This window comes from Lolium rigidum, chromosome 6, assembly GCF_022539505.1.
Source record: "Lolium rigidum isolate FL_2022 chromosome 6, APGP_CSIRO_Lrig_0.1, whole genome shotgun sequence".
Lineage (NCBI taxonomy): Eukaryota > Viridiplantae > Streptophyta > Magnoliopsida > Poales > Poaceae > Lolium > Lolium rigidum.
In genome coordinates, this window is record NC_061513.1 from 151,179,927 (window position 1) to 151,203,129 (window position 23,203).

Consider the following 23,203-nt stretch of genomic DNA (forward strand, 5'->3'; position numbering starts at 1 on the left):
CCGGGTTGGGCCTTGCGGCCACGCACGGTGCTCGTAAGCCGATCCTAAACAAGGCCGGAAAACCAACATGAAGTTGATCCTAGGAACATCCCGTTTAGGACTTGCGAACGCCACCCTACGTGCCACCGGATCCTCCCCCCATTGTAAGGCCAAACTATTGCGAGATATTAAACTAATCCTTGTAGAACAAGGAGCAATCGTAACGGATCAGATCTACTAAATAAAGATCAAGCGGGGTGCCGCCCCCACACCTGAGATAGGCGTGAGGACGGCTAGATATGCAAGGGTTGCACTACGTAAGCATGCTTAAACGAAGAACAATGCTAACCCTAACACATCTAATGATAACTACGTTGCTCGCCATCAAAAGCGCTTCGGTACGAGCAACGCATGAACAACGTGGGGCTTGTGCTGCCTAGATCGCAAGATGCGATCTAGGCAGCATGTCGCTTACCTGATAGAAACCCTCGAGACGAAGGAGTTGGCGATGCGCCGAGATTGGTTTGTTTTTGGGGTTGAACGTGAGTTGTTGTTTATTCCATAAACCCTAGGTACATATTTATAGTCCAGGGGACTTTCTAATGCGAGCGTGCACCAAACCGTGCACGAGTAAGATTCTATCTCTAAACTAAGATACGATCTAATATGTTACAGATACACGGGCAATTGAGCCCAACTTGGTATAAAAGGCCGATCTATGTATTCCTCCAAATATATATATCTTCAGACCATCTTGATCGCGGCCCACCTCGACTTGGTCAAATTCGGTGATAACACATGCCCCCTCGGTTTTGGAAATATCATTTCCAAAATCATCATGCTCTTCTCTCGTCGGGTCATGTCGTGGCATCACCGTTGCAGTATCTCTTGTCCTTCATATTTTGCAGTGAGGAGTCATGATGTCGATAATGAAGGCAGCGAGGATTAGTAACATGGCATCAGTGGTATGCAAACAATCGGCTCTCCTTGAACAATCGGCTCTTTAAAAACCCTCTTTTAATACTGAAGAAGCGTTTCCAGCCAGCCGTTTTGCCGATAGTCGAAATCACACGATCCTTTTTTAAAAAAGGAAACCGATGGCGCCGCATCGGTCTCTCTCATAAACACACCGGGTAACGTTGAGCTAGCCATCCTTCCAAACGGTAACCCGCGGCCTCCATCTGCAAAGACAGAGCCAGATCCCCAAATCGCCGCCTGAGCAGTTCCAATCCACCCCCTACACAAATCTCGACCGCGCGGCTTCCAATTTCTTCAACGCATCTCATGGCGGAATCAGCTAACACCGGTACCACGGTTTACGGACCGAAGGTAATCCTCAACCTCCTCTCGCCGTTTGACTTTGACACGGGATTAATGCAAACGCCCGAATTAATGCATCGTTCGCCACTAATTTAGGTTTCGGACATTCTTCCGCCACATCCTTCTCTCGCAAATTCGATGTGCCTCGGTCCCCGTTCTTCCGAGAGCCCCGCCTCGTTAATCTCATGCGAAGCTAACGGAATCCCCTTTGTGAGCCAAAACCTAGATTCGACTTCCTGGGCCGACCGCTCGCGAGCTCGGCCCAATCCCCTCGAAGGTTGGGTGGCATGGTACGAGTAGGGTATCAAAATCCCACTATGCCACTTGGGAAACCATAGGAATAGCCGATGCCCTGTCTTTATCGCTGTCTCCTCTTGAGAAGAATGAGAACATCTTGAAAACCATCGGCTACTTCGGTCCGACGCCCGAACTCGTTTCATGTTCGGTCATGGCCCTATGACTCCGACCTCGCTGGATGTGGCCATGATCACGGGGCTAGACATTGCATCTCCCAGCCCTTCGCATTCAAGCTGCCAAAGGTCCCTTTCACTCTCTCCTCTAAAAAGAGTGTACCAACTGGGGTGCCTATCTCAATCGTTATATGAAAACCAAAGGCCCGGTGACGAGAGAGGGAGCACACGGCCTTCTTGAACTTCGGTTGGAGCACTTCATATTCTCGTGGTCCGTCACTTGCTCCTACCAAGAATTACCTCTCCCCGGCCTATGAACTCGCCAAAGGCACCCAACTTGGTCTAGGCAAGTTATTCCTTGGAGAGATTTATCGATCCCTTCAACCGATGTCCATCAAACTGTTCACCCGCAAGACGAGTTAAAGCCGGCGGCCCACGGTGGTTCATTCAACTGTGGGCCCAACTATACTTCCAAAGCCAAATCCCGGACTTCCCATCGCTGACCAACCGCACCTTTCCGGATGAAAATGGCAAGGAAATTCGATGCACCGGCTACGGCCAAGCCCTGTATGGTCTCCCGGGTAGCAGATTGATCCCCAAGGAAGCGACGGGGTGGTTTAAGATTTTCTTCCGGGGTTTAGACAACCCCCTGTTCCACCCTTATACTCGAATCGGCAAATTTTGAAAACCCCGTCTCTTTCCGATTGGACGACTTTGCCGATGACGCCGGCACACGGCACTTGTACTCCCTCATGATTCGTCCTTGCTTTCTCCCTGTGGGCATGAGCACCTCGAACCGGATCATCAAGCCCGGTTATGAGTGTTATCAACCGATAGTAGCGGCTCGGCAGCTTGGTCTCGGACAGTGCCTCCACACTTCTTCCTACACCACCGACGACAAGTAGAGCCGAGCCGCCTGACATCCTCACCGCCCAAAGGTGCTATACCTTCTTCGACGCTTTGGTCATACCAATTCCCCACGACCTCCATTTCTCCTTCACCACCGACGGTTTTGAAACTTGGTGGTCTATGTGGAAGACCCATGTATTCAGGAGGGCACTAGGACCGCAGGTCGAAGGAGCTTGACGCCGAATATGATCCCCCTGCCGACCAGTGTACCGTTACTTAAGTATTTCTTGTAAGCTGCCTTATGGTGATTGTCCGTGAGCCGACTCTCTTCTCTTGGCGGCAACAAGATGGCCCAGCTCCTACACAAGCCGACGGCTCCCCTTTCGTCTTTCTTCCTCCGGCACCGGTGGTTCTCTTCGCGCGAGTTCGCCTCCCCTGAAGAAAGTTATAATGCAGAGTCAGCCGATTTCACCGAAATCGGCTTCTAAGAGTAAAGCATCTTCGGGGGCCGTTGCCCCCCGAGCCTCGACTCAGGCGAGGACGGCGGTGAGGAAGGTAGCGGCCGGGAAAACCCTGAAGCGTAAACCTCCGGCCCAGGAAAGCTTGCATGTAAGTTGGTTCAGACCCTGCAGGTGTTCGTCCGATTCTCTCAAAGAATTTGTTCATGACGCGCTTGTATCCTTTCCTACGGGCCTCTGCGAAGGATCCTCCGGCGGAGCCGAAGAAACCAGCCGGGGAGAATCGAACTCGGGTGATTCCGAGAGGTCCACTACCGGAGTCGGACGGCTTCGCCAGCGCCGGCTTCCAAGAAAAGGTTGATCACCGGAACCCCTGTTCCTCAGGCCCCGACCAGATCAGGGTTACGTACGAAGCACCGCTGTGTCAAAAGGGCTCGTAAGAACCCACCAACCTCTTCATCAAGCCAGGAGGTATCGCATGTAATGATCTTCGAGGTCACGCTTCCATGCTGTCCCGTTATCATTTGGATCGGCTAATCACTTCTTCTTGTAGGCCGCCGAAACGTCTAGCGGGGATGTTGAGGAGGTACCGAGGCCGTCCGCTACCCTGGAGCTAGCTGCCCCGACGCCAGCGGCTGCACGAGCGGTTGATCCAACCGAGCCCCCAGAAAAGCCGATCGTTACTGCGTCGGCTGCTCCTTCTCCCTTGGGGGAGGTATGTCTTTCATCTTTGGCTCCACCAGTTCCTTGTTACCTGTTAAACTCACTGTGCTTGCCTTATCGGGGTTGTGATCTCTCGAGCTTGCTTTCGTTCGACCCGAGCATCCATCGATCCCGTTCCTTCCAAGGCAAGTGGGGAGCCGGATATCGGCACGGTCCGTGGCCAGCTCCGAGCGCCTCAAGGACTTGATCTCTACCTCTATTGAGGCTCCGATTGAGAATTCCGAGGAAGTCAAAGGCATCCTCGAGGATATCCATCCTCATGTCCCTATGACCACCGCAAGTGAAGCTTTGGCCCGCTGTCACCCTGTCGGTTTTTAAGTCACGGGTGCAATCGGCTCGCCAAAGGATTACTCTTCGCCACTCCCAACTTCCGCTGAGAGCCGACATTGCCGAGAAGTGCCGACGGCTCAATGAGAAGAAGGCTGCTCTGGACGCCAAGACGGATACTTCTGCCACCCGCACCGAACTCGAGACCTTGCACAAGGAGGCTGGAGGACCTTGAAGAGAGGGTAAGGGTGACCAAACGGCTCATCCAAGACAAGGAGGCCCTTGTTGCCCGCTCCGAAGAAGAAGCAAAAGGTCTCACGGCCGATCCGAAGACCGATCCGGCTGAAATCCGTTCCACGAGCAATCAGGCTGGTGACGGGCAAAGACGCGGATGACGAGGCTGAGATCGGCGAGGCGGAACGCATCCGTGTTGATGCCATCATCGCCCTTGGTGTGCTTCTTCAGTAGGGCCTTCATAGACAGATGATTCTGCTTCTCAGTAGGGCCTTGGTGTGTTAATCGCTACGTTTGCAACGTTTTGCTTCTCTCCCCCTTCTCCTTTTTTTTTTTACTGGCCGATTCTCCACCGGCTAACATTTACCATCTGTCTGGTGTGGTGACCATATGCCTCCCTCGAGCCGAATCTGTCTGGTAACTACAGATATCGGCTTTGCGTGTACTCGCACGTCAGCTCCGTTGGGGTTCGTGTAGCCGACGTGGTCGCTGTTCGTTAGATCGTTGTTGGACCCAAGCAAACCGTGTGGTGAACATAATCTTCGCCGGCTCGCTGGGTCAACGCCCTCTTATGAAGGTATCGTAGTTCCCCTCGTGTAAATCTAGAGCCCTAGGCTACGTCGGGAGGACGAGCAATGCGTTTCGCATCAGCCGAAGTCTCGCCATCGGCTTTCCTCTGCTTGGTAGTCGGGACTGGGATGGCAACTCTCCTTGATGAGTCCCGAGAGCTGGTTCTGACGGCGAGTATTGGTGGCTTATGATCTCCTGGATCACGCGCAGAGCGACACGCTCCAGCACGTTGACCAAGTTCTCAGAGTGGCGGTGTAGCGAGTGAGCCACCAGGTAGTTGATCTCCTGCCGCAGACCCCTGGTGCGTTCCTCCGACGAGGTAGAGAGGTCTATCCCATCGAGTGCACCTTCGGTGAGAACCCCTTCCATCCGATGCCACCGGAACGGGTTCTGCGAAAGAGCCGATGAGGTCGGCTTCGAGGGTAGCCTTGATCTCGTTGTATTGCTTCTTGAGGTCGTCGGGCAGATCCTCGTAGGTGACCGGCGTGCCGTCCGCCATCTCGGGTGTAGATGGCGATGTGGTTGATGTAGACGATTGTCCCACCGGGCGTGCCGGAATGTGTTGACCGCCAAAACCCACCGGCGGGCGGCGGCCTTGTCAACACTCGTAGAGCCGGGGGAGCCTAGAGCTGCGGCTGGCCGAGACCCCTCCGAGCGACGGCCCGCAATGCTCTTCTGGTCACACGCGGCGTTGCGAAGTGCAAGGGCGTGCCACCTGACCTATACCCGGTCGGGAAGGTGATGAGGATGCCTCGCTTAGTTTCTCGCAGGGCATACATGTAAACGTTAAATACGAGCCTCGATCGGCTCTCGGGTTATCTCGTGAATCGGCTCAAAGAGCCGATCCACCCATGATCCGTACGGGGTGCACGAATACTTGGTGGTCCTGCTTGATCAAGATGAAGCTAATGAGATCTACGACGATTTAGGGTTTTCACCGCATAACCGGATCATCCTACTCCGGGTTGGGCCTTGCGGCCACGCACGGTGCTCGTAAGCCGATCCTAAACAAGGCCGAGAAAACCAACATGAAGTTGATCCTAGGAACATCCCGTTTAGGACTTGCGAACGCCACCCTACGTGCCACCGGATCCTCCCCCCATTGTAAGGCCAAACTATTGCGGATATTAAACTAATCCTTGTAGAACAAGGAGCAATCGTAACGGATCAGATCTACTAAATAAAGATCAAGCGGGGTGCCGCCCCCACACCTGAGATAGGCGTGAGGACGGCTAGATATGCAAGGGTTGCACTACGTAAGCATGCTTAAACGAAGAACAATGCTAACCCTAACACATCTAATGATAACTACGTTGCTCGCCATCAAAAGCGCTTCGGTACGAGCAACGCATGAACAACGTGGGGCTTGTGCTTGCCTAGATCGCAAGATGCGATCTAGGCAGCATGTCGCTACCTGATAGAAACCCTCGAGACGAAGGAGTTGGCGATGCGCCGAGATTGGTTTGTTTTTGGGGTTGAACGTGAGTTGTTGTTTATTCCATAAACCCTAGGTACATATTTATAGTCCAGGGGACTTTCTAATGCGAGCGTGCACCAAACCGTGCACGAGTAAGATTCTATCTCTAAACTAAGATACGATCTAATATGTTACAGATACACGGGCAATTGAGCCCAACTTGGTATAAAAGGCCGATCTATGTATTCCTCCAAATATATATATCTTCAGACCATCTTGATCGCGGCCCACCTCTGACTTGGTCAAATTCTGGTGATAACAGCTGGTCCTGGGCTTCTGCTGGGCTGCGCGGCCAGGTGAGCTTTCTCTCTTTTTCTCTCTTTTCTATTTTCTGTTTTTATTTTCTGTTTTGAATTTATTAATTGAATTCAAATTTGAATTCTGTTTTGTTTTTGCAAGTTCTAAAACATTTGAATTTCCATATCACTTGATAATAGTGGTTACTGCATTGTTTTATTTTAAAACAAATATTTAATCTTTTATTAGTTTTGTGTTTTAGTGAGGTGCATTTGAAAATAGATATGGCTTAAGGGTTTGTCTCAATTTATTTTTATTTAGAAACTAACCTATTTTAATTGGTTTGAAATTTGGAGCATGTGCATAGTGAAAATATTATTAGGTTTAACTAGTGTGCTTAACAATATTGATTGTTCATATCTATTTTAATTATGGCTAGAGTTTAAAGTAGTGGTGAAAATGTGGATGGAATTGGATTCATCATTTTATGTGGAGAATTTATTTTTAAGAGTTTAAGAAAATGGTTGAATCTACACTATATTCACTAATCTTGCTTAGCAAGTTATGGCTTGAACTTCTTAATCTAATTCCCAAGCTTATTATTGGTCAATTTGCTTATTAAGGTGATGCTACTTTACCAATACCATTCTTTTGGTTCACTTAGGCAAAGTATTTGGATTGCAAAGTATAATAGGATCTTGGTTTCATCCTACTCACCAAATGGTATTTAATACTAAGTATCTATAACTAGGTTTATACTTGTGATCCATGATACACAAGTTAGGACATGTTATTTTATGTAGATTGGTTCTATATGACAAGGTTTATGGTTTTGGGAATACTTCACTATTTGAAGTAGGAAATAGGCATGATGCATGGCAGGGTTCTATTTGTAATCTAAATTTATACTTGTATTGAAACTCAAATTGGGTTCAGGGTTTTAGTAGTGATCACCCAGGTGATACACAACTAGGATTAGGTATGAGCATAAGATTGGTTATGTTTAATTGGCTAGGTTTTATTCAATGGATAGAATATGCACATGAATGATTCATTACTTTCTTTAGGTTTAATGGTATGAGTTGGGAAACAAGGTTGAAATGGTCAAAGTTAATGAAGAATGAATATGCATGTTCTTGAGTTGGTTCAAGTATTATAGTTGAAAAGATATACCATGTGACTCATGGTAGGAACATTTATTTAGTAGAAGACATGGATAAGATAAGTAAAGAATAGTGTCTTATTTATTTGTGTTCTTGGATTTATTGTTGAATAACTATTCATGATTGGTTGTAAGGAATGTCATGTTGAGATCCCTTATAAGATCTTGTAGTTAATCCTTACTTAAGGTGTTGTTTGTTATAAAACTAATTCTATTTGATCTAGCCCATAGATCAAATCATCTCTACCCAAAACAAGGTTTTAGAAAAGGTCACAGTGAAGTTTATAGCGCTTGACTTGATGATCTACTTCAATTCCGGCAAGTCAAGTGAAACTTCGATTCTGTGGTAAGTTTTATTTGAAGCGTGAAAATTCCCCGGATTTTCTATGCATGAATGCAATGCACACTTTGGTGTTCTCTCCTTTTATTGCCTCTAAACCTGGGATATTACAGAGGCCGTGGTGAAGTCGGTGGTGATCGAAGCCCCTCTCCTTCATCGGTGTTTCTCGCTTCTCGGCAGTGGTGGCTCAAGCCGATGGCTTTCAACCTTGTTATCCTTCTCCAGTCCAGCAACGACAAATCAGGGTCAAGGTGTTTGGCCGGGGTGAAAACCCTGCTCGGCGGCATCCGGTGATGGACACGGCGATGCCTGCAGGCATCGTTCCCTTCTTGTAGGCGTGTTCATGACCTTCACCGTGCCTTCCCTCCCCTCGGATGCCAAGGGGAACCCTAGGTCCGGTTCTCCAGACTAGGAGGCGGCGGCTCCACATTGTCGTTATGTTCTTGAAGGCATCGTCTTGACCATTTGGAGTCTGAGGGCGATGTGTTGTGCTACCGACGTTGGCCACTACCCGAGGCTTGGGCTTCCGTGGCGCTATGTACGACATGGTGGGTGCAACTTGTTCAGCATATTTCTCGAGTCGGTTTGGACCCTGCCTTCTCGTCATCTCTTCTAAGCGCATGGGGGGAGGTACGTTGGTCTTGGTGGCCTTGGAGTGGAGGTCGGGCTTTTGTGGTGTCTTGCTTGGTTCGTGACGTGGCCCAGAAACCATGTGCTCCTTCTCCTCGCCACTTGTAGATGTATATTGGGCAAAGCGGGTTGTTTATCATTGAGTTTGTAGAGGGTGTGTTGTTTACCGGTCGGCAATGTATCATGGTGTTGGTGCGGTGTGGTAGCCTTCTTGACGTTGTATCGTGGTGCGTGTGTGGAGTTGTAGCCTTCTTGGCACTGTTTCGGCCATCTTGACATTTCTTCTACATGATTGATACACTCTGTAGGGTGTATTCTCAAAAAAGGCTGGCAATAATGGCACTGCGAGGCAGAGGCACATGAAATCACCCCCTCTCTTGCGCACAATTATGCCGAGTGGAGCTCACAAATCTAGCTCCCCACAAAAACTATAGATACCATCGCGGGTTGAGCACGACCTCTACTCACCTCCCTTCGGTTGATTCTGGCGATGACGATGGAGAGAGAATGGGCGAGGACCAAGGAAGAGCCGCTTCCGCACGATGTAGAAGACCGGAACTCGCGAATCCAACCATCTATGAAATCCTCCTGTTGTTTTCTCGGTGAATTGACGTTGGCAACGACGATGGAGAGAGAATGGACGAGGACCAAGGAAGATCCGCTTCCGCACGATGTAGAAGACCGGAACTCACGAATCCAACTATCTATGAAATCCTCCTGTTGTTTTCTCGGTGAATTGACGCCGACGACAACGATGGAGCAAGAATGGGAGAGGCCGAAAGAGGAGCCGCTTCTGCTTGACGTAGAAGACTGGAACTCACAAATCTAGCTATCCAGGAATCGCCACGGGCCGGGCGCGGCTCCTCTCACCTCCCTCGTGCCTATTTCTCGGTGAATTGGCGGCGACGACGATGGAGCGAGAATGGGTTCGGAAGATGTGGTCTAGGAACCACATTAACACACACACTCTCTCTCTAGTTTCTCTCTCTAATGGCACGGCACCCAATTACGGCTACACCCAAAATTCCAAATTTGAAATGGCGCGTGGTCGTTTGTCCAAACACAGTTGTTCGGTCGTGAATTCCAGACCACACGATCATCATCGCGCGTGAGCAGGCAGGAAGCCAGAAAGTGGTCAGGTTAGTTAGTTACCAAAAAGTTTGTTGCGTTTTATGATCTCCTTTCTGATTCTGTGGGGTCCACATGAGCATACGGGACTCATATAAATCATTTGACTCGTCTTCCTTTCCTTCTCCCCGTTCCACCTCCACCCTCCAGCGCTCCACTCACCCACCCGGCGCCATGGACGGCTATGTTCCTGCCACCGGAGCACTCCCTGCGCCCAACTCTAAGGGCCAGCCCCTGGTCGGCCGGAGGAATTTGAAGTTCCAGCGCACTGGTACCTTCAACAGATTCGACGCTCTGGCCGGCAAGGACGGCGAGGTCGCCGCCGACGGCGAGGAGCACGTCGCAGCCGCCGCCGAGGACGGCGAGGAGCACTTCGCAGCCGCCGCCGAGGACGGCGAGGAGCACGCCGCAGCCGCCGCAGAGGACGTCGAGGAGCACGTAGTAGCCGCTCAACCCCGGAACCGACGCCGACGACGCAGACGACGCGGACGTCCAGTACCGTCGGGACGTCGCCTCTCCTTCGTCTCGGTTCTCTGCGCCGTGACCGTACTTCTTCTCGGAGCGTATGCGATCTACCTCATCTGGCGACACAGCGTCGCTCCATCGTCTTCCACCTCCTAGCCCGCCGCCGGTACGCCCTCCTCCTTTCTTCCTCGTCCCGCTCTAGAGTCTAGTCTCGCCGTGTTGCATTGGGTGGGATCACGGGATGAAGGGAGTAGCCAAAAGATCGAAAGAATCGAAGAACTACGTGGAATAGGATAACAACGTTAGCAGCGCAGCACTGGGCGAGCACCCACCGGTGCGACGCCGTTCTTGGTTCTTGCTCTTCCAAGAACGACTCGAGATCGTCGGCTCCGGCCACCTCGGCTCGGCGTGGCGGAGGCATTTGGGGAAGGCGGCGAGGAGGAGGCGATTGGGGAAGGCGGCGGGGAGGAGCCGTTTGGGGAAGGCGGCGGGGAGAAATGGTCGCGCTTCGGTCCTGGAGCGGGAGGGGCGGGGGTGGATGCGTGGAGCCAAGAATTGGAGGGCAGACGGTGACCAATTGTTGCACCGTGCTGCAGCCAAATTCCTGCTCGCTCGCCGCCGTGCGCCGCTGATGGATTACTCTTGGTCAATCTCCAACGGCCGCGCGCCACGCTGTAGGCCTGGTCCGCCACCGCTGGCTGCGGCGCAGTCGCCTAAACTCCATATGCTCGCCTCGAGCTCGGCGCTTCATGCATGCTCCGCCGCCGCCATCTGAAGTTCCGTAGCTGCAGCTCGGCCGCCGATGTCTGTAGTCCCGTTAGGCCGTAGCCGCACGCGCCGCCGCTGGGCTAGGCCGGGGCCGCACCGCCAAAGGCTCCGCTACCCGCTTGCACGCTCGCCTGCTGCTCAATCAGGCACGGTCTTCGGACTCAATACACTTTCTTGGTACTCATGTCTCGATCATAGTCACAGGCCAGTGTGTTTTGACAATCATCAGGTGTTCCTCGGTTCAGATCTTATTGTACGTTCCAACACCACAATACTCGACCACATTACATTTTGTTTCTAGAGTTCACAATGCACCAGGGATTGCAACATTCTCTGGTTTTTAATTTTTGTCAGATGTGAGAATTGAGATTGTCTCTAACTTGCTGTTTTATTTTTGCAGGCCCCAACTAGGTGTAGCAGAGCAGGCAATGAGCCGACCTCCACAAGGTGTAGCACTAGCAGATACAAGGAGCAGAAGAGCAGGAAATGAGCCGACCTCAACAAAGGTGTACATTCATGCCAAAGAGCAGGTAGAAGTAGAGTGGACAGAATAAATCATGCAGTGCTAGCGTTTCTGGCGACCTCCAAACAGGGGAACGATTCATCCAATTCTTTCATTCATTGCTGCGTATAGAAAAACTTGATACATAGGATGCTATACTACTCCAGGAAATTTTGTTGCACACATTTGTGCTTAGTTGCATAATAATTTCCACGAATATAACTAGCGTTTCTAGTCTGTTTTCTGTGCACTTTGATGATGAATATGTGTCATCAGAGCCAAAACTGTGGTAACCTTTGACGTTGATACATAAGTCCCTTGCTGTTCAGTGCGTCAGCAGGGCAATTTGGATAAACACATGTGTGCTAAATCAGTTCCTTTGATGGCCCAGTGCATTTTGTTGTGATGGATGGAACAGCGATTTTGTAATGTGCATTTTTGTTGTTGAATTCATCGTGTTTTGGAATCAATTCGCATACCATCTCTATTTGCTGCCCAGTCACGAAATATATACTATGTTCATATGAATTGCACTGAAATGCTACTTTTTGTGCCGTTAGTGCAAACTGCAGAGATTTTAGAAAAGTAGCATTTCAGTTCATCTGAGTATCGATTGTAACAGTTCACTTATTTCAGTTCATCTGAGTATCGATTGTAACAGTTCACTTATTTCAGTTCACATGGAAATATCTAAAAGAACAATAGTCGGCACTCACTACCTTTTTATTCTTCACTTACTTCTTAATCTGTATATCTAGTCCATGTGAAAATACTTTGCGACGGAAGGAGTATAAAAGATCCATAGTGAACCGAGGGAGTAAGTACAACATCATCCAAGTTTCACCATACTCCCAAGGATGTCCAAATGGAAAAAAGAAAAATCCATTCACCCACACTGAAATTGAGATTTCTAAAAGATCAATACGCATGTGAAAATATTTCTTAGCCATCACTTCCTTTTTATTTGTCACTTATTTCTTAGCCTGCATCTAGTTCATGTGAAAATATTTTGGGACGGAATAATAAGTACTATAAAAGATGGACAGTGAACACTAAAAACGCATTCGCCCACCGTGGGGCTCGAACCCACGACCACAAGGTTAAGAGCCTTGCGCTCTACCAACTGAGCTAGACGGGCTTGTTGGAAGGAGTAACAGACAAGGTTTACCATCGTTGAAATTCCACGCCTTGGTCTCACCAAGCAAACCAACCGGTCGGTCGGATCCCCGCCAGCACCAACCCTCCCGCGACCGCGAGAGAACCCCACTGCCGCGGCCGGAAATCTCATCAGTCAGTTCATCTGTCCAGCTCGCCGTCGCCAGCCAGCCAGCCACCCTCCTCCCGCCGGGCGGTGATCACACGGCTCCCGCCATGGCCTCCTGGCTCAAGGTCGCCGAAGGTACCCGCCAGACCTCCCTCTCCCTCTCCCTTCCCCACCCCACCTTCCGATTTGCCGCCAAGATCCACCCCTCCTCCCGGCTAAGATCTGGGGTTTCTCCCTGGTACTCTACTACTGTATGCGCGCCGGGTACTCTGCTGGACTACGATGCCAGTTGCAAAATCTGGCGAGCTAGTCTTGATGCCAGTTGCAAAATCTGGCGAGCTAGTCTTGATGCCTGTTGCACCCAATCGGAACCATTGCCTACTTGAATACGCTATATGTTGCTGGTAATGTAATGCTGCTAAGAGTTGCCTGCTCTTTGTAACAGACTTGCTCGAAGTCGTCGACCGGAGGGCGAAAAGCGTGGCCACTGAGCTGTCCGATGAGCAGCCTGGCTCCCAGCCTTCAGGTAAATAAATATGGCTCCGAGTTTACTCGGTGCACATTTTGCTGCGCAGAGAATGGGCTAATTAGTAATCTGTAATGTTTGCTTGGTGAAGGATCGAGTGGCCAAGAAGGGCAAGGGAAGAGGGGAAAGCCGAGGGAGAAGGTTGCAACTACTGGCTTCCCTGACCACATTTCATGCCTTTGTAGACTGCGTGCGTGCCTGATACCCGATGTTCAAAGTTTGCTGTGAATTTGAATTGCAGGGTCCACTGAAGCTCGCTACTGGGGATGCCGGTAACAAGACAGGGGCCCAGAAGGAAAGGAAGAACAGGCAACCGCCACGGGAGAGGATCAAGATTGAGAAGATCAAGCCTTCGGCGCGTGTGGATTCATCAAATGTTGATGCTACTGCTACTGCCAATGAACCTGAAGTCACTTCAGCTGATGTTAAGGGAGCGGACGATGAGGGTGCATCAGACAAAGGAGAGAACGCTTCTGTTGACCTTAAAAATGATAGAGGGGTGAATGTTGTTGATAAGGCTGTTGAAGTCCAGTCAGTGGACAAGAAACCTGAGGATACAGGTTCTGTCACGGATGGTGTCACAGATTCTGGACGTCTGGAGAGTGCTTCTGAAAGCTCTGTTCCTTCAGTTTCAGATGAAAAAAATGAGCCGAGCAGCAGTAACCAGTCTACTGAGATTGGTCTAGCAGTCAGTTTGGAGGATAAAGACACGGCTGTGGCTATTATCCAGGAGAGAAATATCTCTGAGTTACCTGATACACAAGGTTCTGGCAAATCCCAAGATACGAAGAAAGATGATTTGGTAGATTCACCAGAGACCACGGAAAATCAACAGGAACATAAATCTGATTCGGTTCCTATGAAAGATCAAGATCAACTTGAGGAGGTAAGCTGTAGAAAATTGCACTCATAATAACCAAGATATGCTGAATGTGTTCCCTGCTTACGTGTTGTCTTGTTGGTCTTTGGCAGGCTCAGGGATTACTAAAGAGCGCCGCAAAATCTGGCCAATCAAAAGAAGCTAGATTAGCTCGGGTAAGGATTACTACGAGCTTAGTAACCTGCCACGTTACATTTTGTTGTGATTAGGTCCATATGTTCAGCCATTTATTTACCTTTTAGTTATTAAACAGGTCTGCGCTGGACTTTCATCCCGTCTCCAAGAATATAAATCTGAGAATGCACAGCTAGAGGAACTTCTTGTCCAGGAGGTCAGATTATCTTACCAAAATTCTTTTCATTGCGTTTTTTCCCGCTTACCTTAAACCTTTACATTGTAGAATGGTTTTCTGAAGTAGATATTGATGCTATATAACACATAACAGAGGGAGAAATGCAGCTCACATGAAGCTCATATAAAGCAACTACAGCAAGAACTATCAGTGTCCAGAGTACAAGGTTCGCGAGTTGAATCTAACATGGTTGATGCTTTGACTGCAAAAAACACTGAGATTGAGTCTCTAGCAAAATCATTGGACTCTTGGAAGAAAAAAGCAGCAGCTTCAGAAGAAATGCTTGCATCTTTACAGGTTTCATCTTTCATATTCTCTTAAGTTGTTTATATCTTTCTATAACACTAGCATTACCAAAAGAAGCCATACATTGAGCCAAGTATCCTGTATAGTTTCTTTAGTATGCTTTTATGAACTCCATAGGCACGTCAGTGCTGTCCTCAATCATTATAGTTGTTTGAAATATGCTAACGCAGTGGTCATTCTTTCAGGGATTTGCTACCCACATGTTTTTGTTTGTTTTTGTCATCATCTAATTATATTGCATTGTAATATGTGTCTTTTCCTTCCATTTAAAATATTGTACAGGTGCATGTGCTGTTTCTTTGTAGCTGTATGCAGATAGTCTCAAGTAGCCATATTTTGGAGTTGGAGTAGGAGACTTGTCGATTTTTTGCATGCATTCCAAGAGCTCAAGATGTTCATGTCATTTTTGGATTCTCTAACTTTGTTAATATCAATTCTTGCAGCTCTTAAAAAAATTCTAGCTGTGCATCTTAGAAAAAAAACTTAGTGGTGTTGTTGAAAATCCGGCTCCTAGTTTATTCTGGTTCCGGGAGTGAGAGTTGCTCATATTCAGTTTATATGCATGTCTGCACCTGACTGTTTTTCGACATATGGAGAGACTCTTACAATCTCTAGTATTGTGAGTCCATAGTTGTAATTAATGGTCTTCAAGTTTTACCTCCTCAAATTATGAGCTCGAGCTGTGTGTTGTTGGAAACGAGCAGTTATGAACCTGGAGTTTCATGTGCTCTCTCAGACTTGAATATCAATGGAAGTCTAGTACTTGGTCTAAGGGAATAGTACCTGTGTTTTTAATTTGTTCTCTTTTGGATATAAATCTTGAACAATATGACTGTATGGGTGACTGTTAGCACTTTTTATTATGTTTTTTTTAGCTTCTGTAACACAATTGATTCTTTGATGCCATCAGATAGGTAATAACTTGATTTTCTTGTCTGCTGATTCTAGGAAGATATGGATGGCCTTAAGAGAAACCGCGAGCTTACTGAAACCAGGATCATCCAGGTTAATAAAATAGGCTTTCTGGGGTAGAATAGGACTCATGTGTTCATGTAGTTATCTAACCTCCATATGTACCATTTACATTTTAGGCTTTACGGGAGGAACTTTCTACTGTAGAGCGGAGGGCTGAAGAGGAGCGTATTGCACATAATGCTACAAAGATGGTAATTTGTTAAAGTACATACCTTTTATTGCTTTGTCTTTGTCATAGTTTCTTGTGTTGTGAAATTTTAATATTTTCTATTACATCGCAGGCAGCCGTTGACAGAGAAGTGGAATTGGAACATCGGGCGGTTGAGGCATCAAATGCTCTTGCTAGAATCCAGGTAAAATTATGCGAGTATGCCAAAGAAGAGCGTATTGCAGTATGCCAAAGTTATCTGCCAATTTTCTTGAACGCTGCCAGGAAACTGTGTGTTGGTGCTCAGTACATGTTTCACATTGACCTCTCTTGCAATATCATACACAGTGCAAGGGCCATTTATCACAGCCTGGCCCTTCTGTTTTCCAGCAACTACAACTATTAGTCTACTACAGTCAGAAGAACGAATGACTTGTTATGTTTACTCCTGTAAGATCAAATGTTTTGGCATACGGCGCAGATACACTATCCTGTTAGTCGTCTGTTTATCGGCCTATTTTGGTTCTTCGGAGGATACATTTGGAAATTTTAATAGATGTTGTCCTTATAACAAGTTTCACACTAACTCCCAAATTAAACATTTAGAGTTCTAGCACTTTGACTAGGTGGAAACATACCTATTTAGATTGTTGAGGTTGGTCCATGACACAAGGACAGCATGTGATGTTATTCTCATAACAAGTTTCACACTCAACTCCCAACACTAGTTAATTAAACATTTAGAGTTCTAGCACTGTGACTAGGTGGAAACATACCTATTTAGATTGTAGAGGTTCGTCCATAACACAAGGCCAGCATGTGCACTATAAGAAACAGTAATCCGGTAGGAAATTAGGTAACTTTATGTCTCAGGGGCTGTACTTAATTCAATATTGTGATATATAATATGTTTCCATCCATTTAATGAGCTCTCATGTTTAAATTCAGTTTGATCCAAACCTTGTACCTTTAACAGTGTCACTTAGTTCAGATTATATGGATGTCACGTTTTGGCTGATTGATCTCTTTTTCCAACACAATCGTTGCTACTACTAAGCTATCATGTGTCTTTATTCGGGGACATGGTGTTTTGGCTCATAGGTCTAGATGCACCTATTATAAAAAATGTATTTTAAATTTATTTCAAAATGTTAAAAAAATTTGAAATAAAATCCTGAGTGTGCATCCTCACATTCTATGTTAGCTCACAAAAGTTTGGCACGAAAAAACATTTTGTGTCACTATGTAAAAAAGAAAAAAAATGCCTCATTAAAAGCTATTTTCGAGAGTCAGAAATTGTTTTTTACACTGGCCACAAAAAATAATATTTTCCTATGAAACTTCGTGCGCGAACATAAAATGTCTGGATGTACACCCTGGTATTTTTTTTCAGAATTTTTAAACATTTTGAAATATGATTTTGAATAGTGAGTGCATCTACACCTATGAGCCAAAGTAGATTTCCCTTTATTCTGTCCCTAAATAAACACTAGCAATTTAGTTTGACTTTGAATTTTCTGTTGGCATGTAGAGAGCTGCTGACCAAAGCTCATCAAGAGCAATGGAATTTGAGCACAAAGTAGCTGTGCTTGAGGTAAATCCCTTTCCGCGCTATGTGCCATATCTTAATTTCTTAGTTTCTGCTATTCACTATTGATACCCTGGTTGTCTCAGGTTGAATGTGCATCGCTCCACCAAGAACTACAGGAAATGGAAGCCCGTAGTCGCCGTGCTCAGAAAAAGCCTTCTGAAGAAGCTAATCAAGTTCTTCAGGTTATTTTTTTTTTCTAAACAGGACCATACCATTTTCCATTACTTTAATAACAGTTGACAGCAAAGAGAGGGAAAACGGTTTGACACCTATCAGGAAACCCGCAGTGTGATCACGATCTGATTCCCAATCTACATGTCAAAATCTTGCAACATGATGACCTCCATATCTATCACCAGGTGTAGGGAGGTAGTGCACAACGGAGCCCCAACAGGCGGTTGTTGAAGGCAATGATCACAAATAGCCTTCTACATTAGCTGCTCTGCTTCAGCTAGTTTTCATCGCAGCCTGAAGTGATGGCTGCAGTAAATCTATGAACATGCTAGATGTAGAGAATACTCTCAACATGGGAAAAATGTTTTTTTAATCAAAGGAAGCATGGTTTCTGCACTATTTAAATAGCCCAACACACAGAAGGCTAAACTAACCGGATGAAATTGTTCTCCATGGGGCAAAAAAGTACACAACTGGACAAAGAATTGCCAGATGAGTCTGGAGCTCGTCCCTGTCCCTTGACAGGATCCAAGAATGCACAGACAACACTGGCCACAATACATTATAAAAAACAGGTGCTGAATTGATTCCAAATGGTGGCAAAATTATAAGTGGGGGTTCTTCAGGATAAACCAAATCATGCCAGTTCTTTCTGGGATTAATATTGAGTTGTACTTTAGTGTACTCCATGTCTTTGAAATTCACGTATTGCGAAACTATATATGACCTTCTCTACAAATGCCTATCTGTATTTACTTTCGCCTTGGAAATAATAGAAACTTAGCGTACTTTGCGTTATCCTGAAATGTAATAATTTTTGTTTTGTTTCTCTTGCTGCCATGCTTTTGGAAAGCAGATACAGGCATGGCAGGAGGAAGTTGAGAAAGCACGGCAAAGCCAAAGAGAGGCAGAAAGCAAGATATCTTCCTTGGAGGTACCATTTAATTCACAAGATATCAAAGAATTAATTGTCAAGTAATAACTAGGGACTTTAGATAGTAAAAATGGTACTATGATGATCAGGTATCGCATAATTATCGATATTTCAAATCGAGTTATTTTCATTATAGAAATCAAAATGCTTTGTTTCACACCATTATTTCCTCAACATCTTTAATTTTATGATGTAGGCTGAGTTGCAGAAGATGAGAGTTGAAATGGCTGGAATGAGAAGAGATGCTGAGCATTATTCTAGACAGGTTCTTAATCCTAACCAAATCACTTTTTTTTGTTAAAACTGAGTGATATATACTACACCCACCTTGTTACCAGATCATACTTACAGGTTACGTTTATTCTTGTTCTTAGGAGCATGTTGAGCTTGAGAAGAGATACCGTGAGCTTACGGATTTACTGGTATGTGATTAAGCATAACCAATTTTCTTTTGTATCATTGCATATTGGTTAACGAGAGCTAATTTGTTTTGTATGCATACTTTCTTCCAGTACCATAAGCAAACACAATTAGAATCGATGGCCAGTGAAAAAGGTGCATTAGAGTTCCAACTAGAGAAATCGTTGAAGCAATTTCATGAAGTGCAGGTTCCTAGTTTCTCTTCCTCCTATATTAGTTCAGCTATGATCGTTCTCCTGTGGAATATTCTTATCTTACTGCCATTCTGTTATCAATGTGTTCCATTTGATAGGTAGAAGCAGAAAGGAGTAGGGTTTCTCGCAGATCAGCGTCATCATGGGAAGAAGATACTGATATCAATGTGCTAGAGTATGTTGACCTTTTTTTCTTTTTTCTTATTGAACATGCAAGGAAATTTTGTTTATAAGCATGTCATAGTTTTTGGATGCTAGGCTTGTGTTGCAAATTGCACTTGAGATTTCCAAAGTTTTGGCTGTGTTCCTCTATTTGCAAGTTCTAGTACAGGTTTAGACAAATAGCTTTGTATATTTCAGGCCTCTTCCTCTACATCATCGACACATGGCAACAGCAAACCATCAGGTATGTGTCCAATGGAAATATGACGTGCCTGCCCTGATAAATTGTGAGAGAACACTAATATTTATCTTATTTCTTGGCATTTTCGGTGTTCTAGTTGCAAAAGGCTGCGAAGTTTTTAGATTCAGGAGCTGTGAGGGCGACTAGATTTCTGTGGCGGCATCCTGTTGCCCGAGTCAGCCTTCTGTTTTATCTGGCAAGAACTACATAACTTTTTATCCTATTTTTTTATATTTTAAATCTTGTTAAGTTCGACCTCTAACCAAACCTGTGTATACATGTACCAGGTGTTTGTGCATTTGTTCTTGATGTACTTGATGCAGCGCCTGCAGGTACTGAACCATGCTATACTGCTATAACATTTCTTTCATTCATGCCATTTCATCCCTGAACCAAGCACATAATATTGTTTCTTTCTGTTATACCTGTGTATTGTCGCACATGCTACACGTTTTATGCAAGGTTCACTGACTGGTGTGCTCGAATTTTACAGGACTTCGCAGCGGAAGAAACTGTGAAATCGTCTCTGGACGATTTGGCCAACGTGAAGTTGCCATAGGCTTATGGCATTCCAACTCCCTGCCTCTCACAGATTTTTAGGCGTTGCTTCCTGATTGTAGCTCAATACATGGCCCAGTTTGGAACAACGGTTTGCCACCACTCTGTTCCTACGGGAGTTTCACAGTTTCCTGTGAGATTCCTGCGTTCCAAATAGGCCATTAAGCTTTCTTGGTCTGGCGTGGTGCTAACCTGGCCACATTTTTTTCTTCTTCCCCTTCCCTCTCTTTTTGTAAAGTAATGCTTTTGGTTTGGCTGTGGGCTATATAATTCATTCTTTCACACTTCATATTGATCACAGATGTAGCAACTCGTGGACAGCTTGACCCAAAAATATAATGTCATACAGGCCACTTGAGCCAATTCTTGTACTTGAACAAACTGTTGGAGACCGATGAAGCATACTGGTTTGAAAAGAGGAAAATCATCGAATTCATTGATGCTTGATTTTGTACTCATCAACTCATCTGGCGGGACTTTAATCAGAAGGTGGGGCGGGCTGCGCTCTGTACTCTTCTCCGCTGGTCCCGAATTGCTCTGCGCACGTGTAGCGAAGTGAGAGATGTCATGTTTGGCTGTCTAGGTGAAGACAGATCGGAAATTCGTCATTGACAGGGCATTTTCCGTGGCGTAAAACGCATCCCGCGCAGGTTCATGTACCATCACCGGAGATGGTCCAACTATGTACTAGGGCGCCGTGGCAGCATGGGACCTGCCTAGCACTGTCTGGCAATGGCAGCGTTATTCTGACAAATGTAATTTTTTACATAAAATCACCTGAAGTTTATATATTTCACTGATCTTACCCGCCTCCTCCGCTTCTTTGCCTGTTTTGTCTTGTCCCGATCATTCCAAGGTGAGGAAGAGCGAGAGGGAGAGGAAGCAGCCTACGGACGATCGGAAGGTGATATACCGCCAGACTATGGTAAGCCATCTCCGATGTTGGATCGTATTTCAGACAACCAAATTATCTGATTAGGTTCCTTTGCGGCGGTCCCCATGAACAGGGAAGAGGCTTGGGTCCGTTTGCGGTTGGTGGTGGCCGCAACATAGCTCCACATTTGGTCCACGGCCTCGTGATTTTAGGCAATTTCCATGTCCATATTTTAAGCCTTAAATAATTCAAGCAAAAGCTAAAAAAATAGCATATAATCAAAATTAGTGCAATAATATAGTTCAAAACCGGCCTTGCCAGGATTCCCAAAGTCCAAAAGAACTAGACATAGATGGTAATGTGATCGAGGGAATCACATATCTCGATCAAGGATCATCTTATTCTTCTCCAACCATGTCTGTCGGCCGAGGGGGTAAAAACTCACGGAGCTTCTGCTGCAACATCCTGTCCACCGTTATCTCGTCCATTTGTGCTGCCTCCAGTGCCTGGAACTTCTGCCTCAGCTCTTCCACCTCGGCTTTATGCCTAGCCAACATCTGAGTCTTCCTCTCCTTTCTCTTCTTGGCGTCCTCTTTGTAGTACTCGCGAAACTTCAGCTCGTACCAAATCCGGAGACACGGCCAGCTGACGTCGGCGGCTCGAACTTAATTCGGCCTCTTCTTGTAGGCATTGGTCGCCCTATTGAAAGTTGTGTCTCACGGCTCCGTCGAGCCCTGGGACGACGAGTCCTCAGCACATGCGGCCTTTTGGAAAATTGCCTTCATTATGTAATATGAACGCAATGGACCGCAGGTAAATTCCTTACCAGCTTTTCCTCAAACTTCCTCACATCTTCATCGTCGGTAACGAATTCCATGGTCACCTTGTCACGATAGTAGCGGGCCTGGACAAAGTACCTCAGTACGCAAGTCCTGGATTTTTAACCACAGGTTTGGTTTCCTGAGACGTTCAAGTTTGGCATCCTCCGCTTCCCAAATGGGAAGCTTTCCTCTGTAACCGCCGCTTCCAAGCTGGTGGACACCTATGTTCAGGTCTCGCATTTGCTGACCCCACTTAGTCCATGATTTGGCCGCGTCACTAACCATCTCCGCCTTGAACATCTCAAACTCTTATTCGTCAAGCATCGGCTCACCCCTCCTAATCTTCTCCCAGCTTTCACCTTTCTCAATCTTATTCTTCACCCGGCTTCTCTAGAAGCTCAAGGCGTTGCTCATCTTCGTGATGGATTATTTGCTCACCTTGTTCTATTTTTCCATGTTCTTGTATTTGTAGGATAACGTAGCATAGAAAACAAAAAATTTCCTACCGCGAACACGCAATCCAAGCCAAGATGCAATCTAGAAGACGGTAGCAACGAGGGGATTATCGAGTCTCACCCTTGAAGAGATTCCAAAGCCTACAAGATGAGGCTCTTGTTGCTGCGGTAGACGATCACTTGCCGCTTGCAAAAGCGCGTAGAAGATCTTGATCACGGCGCCACGAACGGGCAGCACCTCCGTACTCGGTCACACGTTCGAGTTGTTGATGAAGACGACGTCCACCTCCCCGTTCCGGCGGGCAGCGGAAGTAGTAGCTCCTCTTGAATCCGACGAGCACGACGGCGTGGTGTCGGTGGCGGTGGAGAACTCCGGCGGAGCTTCGCTAAAGCACGCGGGAGCTATGGAGGAGAAGGGGCGGCTAGGGTTTGGGAGGGGGTGGCCGGCCACTCAAGGGGGCGGCCAGGTTGTGGTCTTGGTGTGGCCGGCACCCTTCCCTTGGCCCCTCATTATATAGGTGGAAGCCCCAAGTGTTGGACTACAAGTCTCCGAATAAGACCCGAACCCAAAACCTTCCATGTGATAGGAAACCTACCTAAGGTGGGAATCCCACTTGAGGTGGGATTCCCCCCTTCCATGTGGGGGGGTGGCCGGCCCCATAGGGGGAGTCCACTTGGGACTCCTCCCCCTCTAGGGTTGGCCGGCCATGGAGGTGGAGTCCCTCCGGGACTCCACCTTCCTTGGTGGTTTCTTCCGGACTTTTCTAGAACCTTCTAGAACCTTCCATAGAACCTTCCGAATCATTTTC

General features: G+C 46.9%; 1 protein-coding gene and 1 non-coding gene across 2 annotated transcripts; one reads left to right on the top strand and one right to left on the bottom strand.

Moving 5' to 3' along the window:
• Positions 1-12,584: 12,584 nt before the first annotated feature.
• On the bottom strand, positions 12,585-12,657 carry TRNAK-CUU. Its single transcript has one exon. It is a non-coding gene; the product is annotated as a tRNA-Lys (tRNA).
• A 215-nt stretch (positions 12,658-12,872) lies between these two features.
• LOC124666883 (golgin-84-like) lies at positions 12,873-20,646 on the top strand. Its single transcript, XM_047204213.1, has 21 exons — positions 12,873-12,918; positions 13,229-13,309; positions 13,401-13,450; positions 13,551-14,195; positions 14,282-14,344; positions 14,443-14,520; positions 14,635-14,838; positions 15,796-15,852; positions 15,939-16,013; positions 16,104-16,175; positions 17,502-17,564; positions 17,645-17,743; positions 18,592-18,669; positions 18,866-18,934; positions 19,044-19,091; positions 19,182-19,277; positions 19,382-19,458; positions 19,644-19,689; positions 19,784-19,882; positions 19,974-20,018; positions 20,180-20,646. Exons 1-21 carry the CDS (start codon positions 12,891-12,893, stop codon positions 20,243-20,245), a joined length of 2,139 nt encoding a protein of 712 aa, XP_047060169.1. The 5' UTR covers positions 12,873-12,890; the 3' UTR covers positions 20,246-20,646.
• The last annotated feature ends 2,557 nt before the right edge of the window (positions 20,647-23,203 follow it).